This window comes from Buteo buteo, chromosome 24 (genome assembly GCF_964188355.1).
Source record: "Buteo buteo chromosome 24, bButBut1.hap1.1, whole genome shotgun sequence".
Classification (NCBI taxonomy): domain Eukaryota; kingdom Metazoa; phylum Chordata; class Aves; order Accipitriformes; family Accipitridae; genus Buteo; species Buteo buteo.
In genome coordinates, this window is record NC_134194.1 from 883,602 (window position 1) to 895,335 (window position 11,734).

At 45.4% G+C, this 11,734-nt stretch overlaps 1 protein-coding gene across 2 annotated transcripts; it reads left to right on the forward strand.

Annotated features, from left to right (window-relative positions):
- Nucleotides 1-4,974: 4,974 nt before the first annotated feature.
- On the forward strand, nt 4,975-10,243 carry GRXCR2 (glutaredoxin and cysteine rich domain containing 2). Of its 2 annotated transcripts, none has more exons than XM_075056264.1 (3): nt 4,975-5,334; nt 7,983-8,198; nt 10,040-10,243. In XM_075056264.1, the coding sequence occupies exons 1-3, from the start codon at nt 4,990-4,992 to the stop codon at nt 10,217-10,219; spliced, it is 741 nt and encodes a 246-aa protein (XP_074912365.1). In that variant the 5' UTR covers nt 4,975-4,989; the 3' UTR covers nt 10,220-10,243. The 2 variants fall into 2 exon arrangements, with proteins under 2 accessions (XP_074912365.1, XP_074912364.1); XM_075056263.1 differs by having other exon boundaries at nt 4,990-5,326; nt 7,981-8,198.
- Nucleotides 10,244-11,734: the final 1,491 nt, after the last annotated feature.

Sequence of the window (11,734 nt, forward strand, 5' to 3'; positions counted from 1 at the left end):
GTAGCCATTCTGCCTGCTGGGTGGCAAATCCTCAGTGGCTGGCAGGTTAAAGGCAGCAAGTCCTGTAGAGCAGATGCTGTTATCAGGAAGCTGCGCTCAGCCTGTTCAACACTATATGGAAAACTCTCATTTTGTAACGAATGATGAAATCCAAGCGCGGGCTGTCAGGCCGGGGGGGAGCGGTGACCGTACTGCTGGCAAACGCCCTTCTGGGAGCCCGAGGCCCTGCTCTTTTTGACTGTCACATAGCGTGCTGGGAATCGTCCCCGGTTTGCTGGCACCGTGCTGTGACCGACCGTCCCGCCAGCAGCGGCACGAGGCTCCCCATGGGCAGCGAGGGCGTGACGAGCAGCACACCAGGCTCCGCCGGGGCGGCGGGAGCGGAGTGGGTCCCTGCGAGGCAGGGGCGGCACAGACCCCCCCAGCCGCTGCCGGTGTAGGAGGGCTGACCTCTTCCCGGGGCACAGAAATGCACCTGAAACCTCCCGATGGCGATTCTGCGGCTCGGAGGAAAATGGAGCATGGCAGAAGGAAGCCTGGAAATTGGACTGAAGAGCAAACAGGTGAACGACTGCCACTGAGCCAAAAACCAGCTCTGGCTTGGGCAAACCCCCTGTTCCTGTGCTGGGGCTGTGACTCTGACACCCCTTACGTTTGTTTTTCTGCTCTCACAGTGACTTGTCTCAGCGCCTGACCCATTTGCTAACGGGCTTGCTAAACCCAGCAGGCTAAAGGCTGAGAGGGGATATGATTGTTCTCTATAAATACAAGAGGAGGTAAAAACCACCAGCAGAGAAGAGGTATTAAACTAAAGGACAGTATTGGCACAAGCACAAATGAGTACCAATTGGCTGCAACTAGATTTAGGCTGGAAACTAGAATATTTCTAATCATGCAAGGAACTAGCAGCTATAACAGCCCTTCAGATAAAGAGGCCAAAACATCAGGATGTTAGCGACTACCCGGTTAGCTGGTGAAGGGCGTGATGCAATATCGTGGCAGTACGCATGCCACGGCGAGCCAGGAGCCCGGTGCGGTGCAGACTCCTGTACTTCAGGGGTTCAGTAACTTGCCCCAGAAGAGACGGCTGGTGCAAACCCTGCCTGTGCTGGGAGGTGCTCTGACCATGTTCCTCTCTCATGAGGGACAGGTTGTCCCCTGCTGTAGGGAAACCCAGAAGAACAGCAAGAAGAGGAAAGTTTCCTTCTTTTGCTAAGTCAATTATGGTTAATGTGGCGTGCCTGATAGTTCCTCATGCGCACCACCACATTTACTGTGGTAATGCCACTATCTTCCCCACCATTAAGTCTTGCAACTACTAAGTGACTCCTTCCCTTCTTTCTCTTCATGTATCCAAGAGGTGTCTAAATGCTGGTGAGTTTTCCCTTAGGTTAGTAGCAAGCAGCTCTGTTTGTGACTCCATGCAGAATCCTTTTGCTCCTGCTTTTACTTTCTGGCCTCTTCAGCGCACACAGAGCCTGCTCCAACTCCTTTAAATTATCGGCTCAAATTATCTTCTTGACCTGCTTGTCTGAACCTTTCTGCTTGCTACTCCCACACTGAAGCGAGTTTAATGCTTGTGTCCTTGCCTTCAAGCCTCTACCTTGCTCCTTTGCTTCCTTCATATCTGACCTGCCCTCTTATCCATGACCTCTAGCCCTTCTTTGTGGCCCCTAATGCTGGCTCAGACCCCTTTTTTGTCTCTTCTCTGGCAGTCACCCACCAACCTTACTTCAAGATGCTGTGCTTGCGCAGAATAATGTGAGCAGTGGGGCAGGACTGAAGCATTTGGGCATTGCTGCAGCTGAAACCCTAATGCTCTTCCCCATCCTGATTCATTGTCTACCCTGTGCTGTCATGAGAAGGAGGATTGTAGTGCTTGCTCTAAGGAAGCAAAACATAACAAAACATTTTTCAGCAAAACTTGCAGGCGGAAACATGCCTTCAAAGCGTTACAGTCCAGTTCACTACGGCTTTTCTTTCTGTCCTTCTTTGTACATACCCTACTTTGTTGCAATAGATCTAAACCAACATGTTACGCTCCTTAGGGCAAGGACTGTCTCTCTTTGTTCTGCAAAGCCTGCAGCACACTTCCAACAATCGCTTCATATTGCCTGACATGGGCAGGAGGGTGAAGAGAGGTCCCATGCTTGAAAGACAGATGTCGTTAAAATACAGTGGAACAGAGTCTGAAGTAAAACACAGTGCAGTGATGATCTAGATTATGAAACAATGATTTCACTGTTGAATGCAAAATGAGTATTGTATTTTTAGCAAGACTGGTGCTAGCTGTGGGAAACAAACCCATGCTGACACACGAGAGCAGCGTGAATGCTGCTGTGCTGGCAGGGCTGTAGCAGGTGGTGTCAAGCTCCCTGCAGCCCATCCATCCTTCACCCGCCGCTACCCGGCACTCACTCGGAGCGGTGCTGCCTGCCCCCAGCGCGCTGTAACGCTCCTCGGCTGGAGCGAGACAGGTTCGGCTTTGGAGGCAGCCTCATAAAACACTGCCTGGAAAGTCCCTGTTTGGGATATTTAATGTGGAAAAGTTGGCCTGAGTTGTTCAGAACAGCTAAGAAATGCAGAAAGGCTGTTCAGAAGTCTTGTCTTTGCAAGATTTATCTGTACAGGGACGTAAAAAGAAGTGCACACATATCTGAGTGAGGAATCCCTCTGCGGCAAACCCGAATAGCAGCCTCTGCATGCCAGCCTCGGGTGTACTCGGGGAACGTGTCTGTAGGACTTCACGCCGCTGCAGGAGGCTGAATTTCACCCTGACTGCAGCCCCTGTGCTGGCAGCCACGAGCTGGTCGCGTGAACAGGAAATCCAGCTGATAGTACTGCAGAGGATGGGATTGTTCTAATGTGAAAATTACAGGGCCAGGGTAGATTTGCTGTGTTTCGGCAGCACCTGTAAGTAACTGTAAGGATGGGAAGTCGCTTTGCTCGTCTCGCAAGCGCAGGTTGTGGCAGTGGTGCTCATGCTGTGTTCTCTCATTGCTGCTTTGAACTTAATTTCCTGTTTGATTGTTCCCTTAATCAAAAGAAAATGAACTCCAATTAAGGTATCTTACACAGCATGATTTGTGTCAAATTAAGCCCACTGGTGTACCTTTGAAAAAGCAGTAATGCCGATGCCTGATTCACACAGGACTTAGAGGAGAAAGGGGTGGATCAAGCTTCTCAAGTAAATGCAGTAGGAGCCAAGTTTGATTCATGCAAATCGAAGTTTTCATATAGTGTGAGATCCTCCTGTTTGAGATAGGATGGGAGACTGACATGAACATTATAATAATGTTTTGGAAATGAAAAGGGTGTATCTGTGGCTGTATGTTTACCCAGGCGTGTTCATGCATGTACTCTTGGTGGAATATACATCTTTTACGTGTACTTATAATGAGGCTTCCAGCAGCCCAAGGAACCTGCAAGAGCGACGTCTGTCACGACAGAAACCGCTTTTTGCCCATGAAGACTGCTTGGTTGGTTGGAAGGTCTGTACTGAGTATTATTAGTACACAGCCTTCTAAACTGTCATCCTAGTATTTCATCAACAAACTTTTAATAAACATAATAAATTAATCTATTGAGAATATTAAGCTTTAAAAGCGTCAGTTTTGAAGAAGATAGCCTTGGCAGGATGTAGGCAGAAAGCTTAGTTTAAGTCCCGCTCAGTGAAACTGCATTTAATAGTGGAAATTTACTGAAACCTTGAAACTTGAAAGAAGAGAGATTTTAACTCCTGTTGCATGTGCTTGATACAAGTAGGTATTAGGAGTTGCTTAAAACCCAGACAGCAGTTACCCTGTTGATGCATTTTGTACTAAACATACTCTTCATTTTTTCCCTCAAAAGGAAAGATAAGGCTGAAGTGCAGAGCTGGGGATGGGTGAGTGAGCACACCCCTACTTTAACAGAGTGACAAAGCACACGCCAGTAAGGCATCAGTTTGGGGGTAACCAGCAGGGATTTCCAGTGACGGGCTGTCATGGGAAGGTAACTTGGGTCATTGCTCGTTGCAGTCGGGATGAAGGTTTGTGCGAGTGTCGAGGAATTAAAATCCCTCAGTTAGACGCTGAGCGAGGCTGGCTGTAACCCGCACCTTGCAGAGCTGCTGCTGTGCCAAGCAGAGACCTGCCTACCGCTGCCGTCTCTTCTTTTCCAGGATAACCTGGGGCCCCATCCCCTTCTGCTCTGCACCTCTGCAAACCTCTGCTTTGCCTACCAGGAGAGAAAACGACTGAATGGGAGTAGCTGTGCTTTCTGTGCTCCTTGAGCACATGCAAGGGACTGCAAGTGAGCAGAGGATTGGGCCTCTGGTGGCTCTCAGTAGGTGACTGTCTTTTAAAAATGAAAAGCAAACCCAGAACGGTCAAAAGGCTCTGAAAGGCAGCAAGAATTACAAATAGGGACTGAAAGCTAAAGAGAGAGAAAATCTTAATTAGATCTCCACCAACCTGTAGAGGAACACATTTGGATTAAAATGAAATGGAGCTTTGTACTCTCAGGGTTTCTGCACAAGAATGGAAGAGGAATTATTCACATTTGCTATTTGTGAAGCTGGATTGCTTTTTCTGTGAACTTGTCTTTTTAACTTCTCACCTTGTCAGAAAATTGTGAAAAGCTGCTGGGATGGTGTATTTGGGGTAGTTCTTATCACAGCACATAGCAGAAACATTGCCATGGTTTCACAACATGGGCAGAGTTTCCTATTTAATCCTATCCTCCCCAAGTTAACTCCTTTCCTCTTGTGGTAAGCCAGCCTGTCCACCATTCACCAACCTGCCTTACATTTCACTACCATCGATATTTTCTCTTTGTGAATATCTATCAATATTTAATACAGTGGTGTCGGTTTTGCTGTAAGATGAGAGGAACTACTAGAAGCCTTGAATTATACATTGTGTGGCTGGGGGAAGCTGGGGAGAGTTTTCTTTTGGACCCAAAGCTCTTGGAGTTAATCTCCAGGACCTGCAGCTTGAAATCCTAATAATGGATGAGCACCAGAAGAAACTCAATCAGCGGCATGAGGGAAGACCCCGCAAAGTGAGGTTCAAAATATCGTCAGCTTACAGTGGGCGAGTGTTAAAACAAGTCTATGAAGATGGGCAGGAACTCGAGCCCCCAGCCAAAGAGCACTCTCGGCGTTTTCTCCGCCACAGCTTTGAGCCAGGGGACCATTTCTGTGGGGCCGGGGAAATGCCAGAAAACAGGTTTTACTCGCCAGCCAAGCTGACTGCCCAGCGGATCAGCATATTCAAAGAGGACAAGAAATACAGTCTCACCAGTAACTCGCTTCTCCTCAGTGACTACCAGTCAAGCGACAGTCATTGCAGGGTAAGTAGTGTCCAGCCTAGGGCTGCCAAGCTTTTTGGAAACCAACTTCAGACTAAACCATTTTTACAGTAATATTGGTAACAGGAATCTCAAACTGGAACCCCATTCAGAAAAAAACCTCAGTTTTGTCAGTCCAGGATTTTAAAAGGGTGATTGTAAGTCTTCAGCCTTCATCCCACAAATTCTGTATTCTGCTTACTCTGCAAATGGCAGGATGCTCATGTTTTGCAGCAGTGCAGTCAGCAAGTGAACAGCATCTGCTAGTTCTGCTCCATCTTCTCACTGGGTTGATTTGCATCTGTCCATTTTGCAGCATAAGATGTATAACATTTCTGTATATATCAATATCTATATGTAGTAGTCCTAATGCATCTGAAGCAGTCAAATGTAAGGTGGATATTATCTTAATTAGCTATATTTAAAGCATTAAAGTTGAATGACTTCAGCTGGCAAAAAGGTTAGTGCCACCGGCAGTGTACCAGCGAGCCTCCGAATGAGGCATCCGCATCCTCTGGCAAGTCAGAATTCCCCTTCGGCTACTTTGAAAATCCCAGCTTAGTTTCACTGGATATTTTGTTAACATTTAATTAATGCCATTGATATAGAGGTGTCTCTTTAGTCCTAATAAAAAGCCAGTACATGTGTAATTTGTTAAATTGATTAATACACAGGGATTATGTTCATTTTCTTACCCTGTTGAATTAGATTTACGTATGTTTTACTGCTATTTGGTTTTATCAAATCTAGATGTACCAACTAAACATTTCATATAACAATGGTGGCATATCGGCACTATTGATAACACAGCCACGTCACACTGATACGCAAACTCTAAATGGAGTACATTATACTGATATAATCAGCAGACTTCTAAAACTTGAGGTGAGCCTGCTCAGAGAAAAGAAGATATAAAGGAAGACTGTGTGAGGTAAGCTGGCTTGCTGAATTGTATCAGGCCTTTCCCTGGGAGACGGCTCATTCCAATCCAGTTCAGACGGAACAACGAGCAGTTAGTGTCAGCGAACAAGTCAGCCCGTTGTCCAGTCCCTCCCTCGCACGCCGCCCCAGTCCTGCAGCACCTGCTTGGTGGTGGTGCCCCAACCGCTTGCAGAAAGGTCAAGAATTGAGGGTGTCTCCAGAGAGAAATGTGAGGTCACTCAAGTACGCCAGCCACTGCGATATAAAGAAAGTTGTGTCGTCATCCGTTGTGGTCTTTGGTAAATAAGGAATGTCACTCTGGCACTTGCACAACTAAAGAGACTGAAGTGCTTTAAAAAGTATAAAATCCTTTTTATGGCCTTGATTTGAATATGTTAAAAGTCTATTAATTTTTGGTGCTAATCACAGTTGTGTGTAGGAAACCCAGATGGCTGATATTTGAACTATATTTAGTTGATACACTGGACATCTAGTTTAACTGAAAATATCAAACCATGATGAATGTCTCCTGCCTGAAGACAGAGCACTAATGTGATCTTATCCATACCATTAATTTGTTCTGCATTCTTGGGTAATGCTCATCTCTATTCCCTAGTTTCCCTAACCATAAATACCTTGAGTAATGACACTATCCAGTACCGGTTTTGTTTTGTATCAACATGCATTTGGTATTTGGAGACAGCGTGTCTGTGTAACAAACACAAGGCTTTTAAAGCCTCCTGCAAATGGTAAGGATTTGTGCTTACCTGCCTCCCCCCCATGCCCTGCTTCTCCCCATAGAGAAGCAGGTGCCCAATTGCCAGGAGAGCCATCAGCCAGCTCACATCACCTGATGTGACTCTGGCAGGGTATTTTCCTAGGAGAACATCTCCTTTTGCATTGCTTCTTAACACAGATACTTAAACAGAGCAAAATATGAAGCATGTAAAACAATGGGCTATGATAACTGCCATATGATACCTAGTGCAGAGGCAAAAAGGGACCAGGTAAGCAAAATGCTGCTTTCAGAGAAAGGTTTGACCATACCAAGATTAGCTTCAAAATCATTAGAAAAGAATACAAATTTAAGTGTGCCCAGTGACGGTTATTTAGACTGGCTCCTCACTGTTAGGAACACAATTCAGCATTAGATAATGAGGGTGGTTTTTTTATCATCTGACCTTTTTGGCAGCATTAATAAAATACAAAGAAAAGCTTTCTTTTAAGTCTGAAAAACCCCATCAAAGGCTGCGGAATAGGTCATCATCGTGGGGAATTTCTACTTTTGGCCAAAAACATGAAAACCCCTCTCCACACCCACCACCCTCCAACTATTCAACCTTCAAAGAAATGTAGGTCAGTCCCCAGTGCAGAGGTTGGTTGCTCTTCCATGTATGTCAACACCACTGCTCTTAGAATTGTGCCTTCTTTTTTTCTTGCGTATGGGTTGGAATGAGAATTTACATCCCAGAAAGCTTTCCCCATCCAGAACATGACATTAAATTGAGGCTCCCAAGATTTGACCTGAAGTCTTGGTCTGATCCCATAGCCCATTAGGGCTGTCTCTCCACCGCTGTTCTCCTCTGGGCAGTGGTGGGGAGCTGGCTTGTGCTGCAGAGCCAGCTGAGCAGATGACCGGCAGAGGGGATGTTCTTCTGGAAACCCAGGGATCATCAGTGTTTGTACAGTTGAATTTACACAGGCGAGACACTGATAAGATCCTTCTACAGTCTTCCCCAATTCTAGATTTTGGCAAGATCATAATCTACACTAATAACCTGAAAATCATCCGTGCACCGATGGACCAGAAAGAGCTCATGAGAAGAATCATCCAGACTGAGGGAATAAATGACTGGGCCTTCATATACCGGGAAAGGAAAGAAAGATTTGGTGGTGGACATAAAAAAGATGTGGAAAAAAAGGTTGCTTGCAACCAGTATGCACAGGTAAGAGAAAACGTAAAATGCTGCTTTTCCTCTAAGGCTTTTGGGTCTTACAGCCCTGGTTGGACCACTGAGTATTCCCGCCCAAGCCCCATTTATGTCTGTATTGGCACTTAACTAAATTTGCATTAAAAGCATCATTTTGTTCCCGTTTCTACTCGGGAGATAACCAATCAGTGCTGCACTGCAGTTTGCGCTCTGGGGACAGCTGTTCTGTTTCCAGATGCTCACATCTCCCACTTGAGTCTTCCTCTGGAGATCACTGACGTTGATGTAGCTTGGCGTAGGTCCATCCTTCATCACTGTCTCCCAGTGGAATAAGAGCAGGCCGGAGTTTCTCCAGCCTGACAAGGCTAAACACAGCTGCTCTGTGGTTGAGACTGCTGGAGGCTAAAATTTTAACATCAGCTGAAATAAGATTGTGCCTTCCACTTGTTTTCTCACGGGTTAGTCTTTGTTGGTCAGAATCCCAATTAGTCTGACCATAATTTGATCCCGCAAAACATCATGTTCTCGCGCAGGGCAAATACGAAGCGTTACAGTTTTGCAGATCTGAGACCAGCCTGTGCTGAGTGCCGGTTACCTTGGTCCTTCTGCAATCATGAGCCTTGCTTACGGCTCACTTCCACAAAGACCCCACGAAAACTGAAAACAGCCCTAAGAAACTAAGTAGGAATTTTGGCCTTTGTCAGTTTTGAAATAAACTTGATTTTCAGAAAGAAGGCTTTAACAGAAAAGCCAAGATTCATCCCATTTACTGGCAGATGCCTATCCGCGTCATCAAAAAATCACTTCTGGCCTTTGGGGGAATATATGTTGAAAAGGACCTCTATAAGATAATTGATTGCCTTCCTCCAGTCGCCCTTGCTGGAGAAGCGCACTTTAGAGAAGGACAACAGCTCCTGTAAGGCATTGTTCCAGAGAAATTTGTTAACCTTGGAAGAACTCGGCACAGTACTTCCATTCTCCTTGATGTCTGGGAATGAAAAGTAAAACCTGAAGGCCACAAACCCATAATTTTTTAGAATAAGTCTGGACATTCTATACACTGGTATTATGAACATTCACTTAAAGATGACCAAACCACAGGAAGATTATTCTTCTGAGAAGAACTTGGACTATCAAATTCAGAAGCAGGCACCAATATGAAGCATATCTGGCACCAGGTCCCCATGTCTTAGTTAAAAACTCATTCTGTAGTGCCACGTAAAGTAGAACTGCTGCACAGCAATGACGCAGGACTCTGAACCTGACATCAAAAGAATGAACCTACGCCGTGCTACGTTCTTCCTGATGCAGATATTTAATAATTTCTGGGCTCTGTGGAAGCACTGAATTTTAAGATGGGATTTGAAAGAGGCTGTCTGGCACCCTGGGAGAGAGTTGCAGGCACAAGGCACAGCTTGAAAGAAGCTGTGCGTGTCGGTGATGAGGGATTCGGGGCGGGGGAGAGGGTGAGGAGAAATGCTTGAGGAAATGAAGCATGGCTCAAAACTGAGGATACAGAGCTGAGAAGATGGATGTGTTAAGAAACGACAGGAAGATGTGTGGAGCTATGCAGGCCTTTGCAGGAGGAGAAAGATGAATTTGAAAATATTGTGTTATAAGCCCAGTCACATTAACTTCTCATTTTCTAGTAGTATCCACAAATTGTCCCCAGATATATGGGAGCCTTTTTCTTGAAGATCTTGCTGTAGAGAACTGAATATTACTGGCAGAGTGGCATGTCAGGAGCAACAATTACTTAAAAGACCAGAAGACAGTATTTCCCTCTTTCAAGTATGTTACTGACTTTGGTGTCTGATATCCAGTGACAGATTTTTCTCGTGATCTGTCTCTTTCAGGAAGGAGATGCTGAACACGGTTGTTCCCAGTGCAAAGGGTCAGGCTCTGCTCCTTGCTCACTGTGCCATGGAAGCAAGTTTTCAATGCTGGCAAACAGATTCAGAGAGTCCTACAGGGCTCTCCGATGTCCGGCTTGCAACGAAAGCGGCCTGCAGCCCTGCCAGATCTGTGCCGCTTGATCAGGACCACCATCTCTGCAGCAGGCTACAAGCACCACAGCAATATTTGGTTGAAAACTTTGAATTATTTAACCCTCAAGCAGCCTCGCTATAATGACAGGTTTTCAAAAGATGGGAAAGGCACGTTATATGCCTCTTGCTGTAAATGTGAATTCTGCACCTCTGCTACTGACTGTCCCTCTTGTCTGCCACATATACCTGTCTAACTTTTGAATCAGCCCAGACCCCAGGGTCTGCAGGGTGAACATATCCCCCAATGCTAGAGGAAATTACCAGCATTCGGAAGTTAAGCACCTGCGTAAATGTCTCTGGCATCTGGAACTCAGCCTAAATTTGCTGGCACTGTCCCACAGTTAGGTATGTGGTGCCTGGCACAGCCAGGTCCTGGCCCACCAGATGCTCCAGTAACATCCTTAAAACCAGCAGAAGTAGGTGCGGTTTGTCGGTAATGTGTCAGGGTGTAAAGTCTGTTTGTACAACAACAGCAGAGCAGTGCCTCCCCTAGGTTTTAACTTGCTGAACGTTTTAAAATTACACTGTCTTTTGTAGTTACCTGTGTACTTGCCCTGCAGTGTCACAAGCATTTCCCCAAGATTTTGCCGATTCTTACATCTGCTTTAGTGGACACAGTGGTTCCTTTGGGGTCTGATTTATGGGAAGAAACTGAAAACCCTTCCCAAACCTAGAGCTATAAAAAATGTACAATAATTTATTATTATAAATAGATGTTCCTAAGTTTTTAGCCTACTTACAAGGAAGTGCTGAACTAAAATTCTTCTCTACGATGCTCAGCACTTTTCAGGATCAGGCTGGTGGTGAGCAGGACTTCTGTTGCTTAATATTAATCCCATGTTGTAATAAGCAGAACGTAAACTCTAATTAGTTGAGGTGAAGCAATGATGTGGGATACTTGCAGGCTGCCACTGGTGGCACAGAACAGAGGGGCTTCAAGAGGGGAAACGGTGTTTTTTTCCCCAAAGTATTAACCTATTACCTTTTATATTCATGAGTAATGTTCATGCAGCCTTAACTCACATATTACCTGTGAGACTCTGATGAGTTAAGAGACCGCTCACGTACTTCATGCTGGGGTTGCAAGCCTAGACAGGGTAATTTATGGCCAAGTTTCTATTTTCCTATGGTAGGTTGTAAGAGTTCTCTGCAATACTTAAATGATTAGAAATAATGCCGGTTTAGCTCTTAGACTTCTGTATGTCTCCTGCTGAAATTGTTCAGTGGGTACTGAGGGTTTATTTTTCAAAAAAAAGTGCATAAATCTATAGCCGATACTTGTTTGGCTTCGCTTATCGTATCAGGATCTGCAACGTGAAAAAATGTTGTCCTTTGTGTATTCACTGAGGGCAGATGAGACCTCACAGATCAGAAATTGTTGTCAAGCGGATCTCCTCCCTCCAATTTGACCTGTTTGATCTCATAGTTTTGGGGGCTTGTTTAAAAGTTCGCCGTCTTAAGATAAGAAAAAAGCAACCAGGCAAAATTGTTGCCCGATAGTTT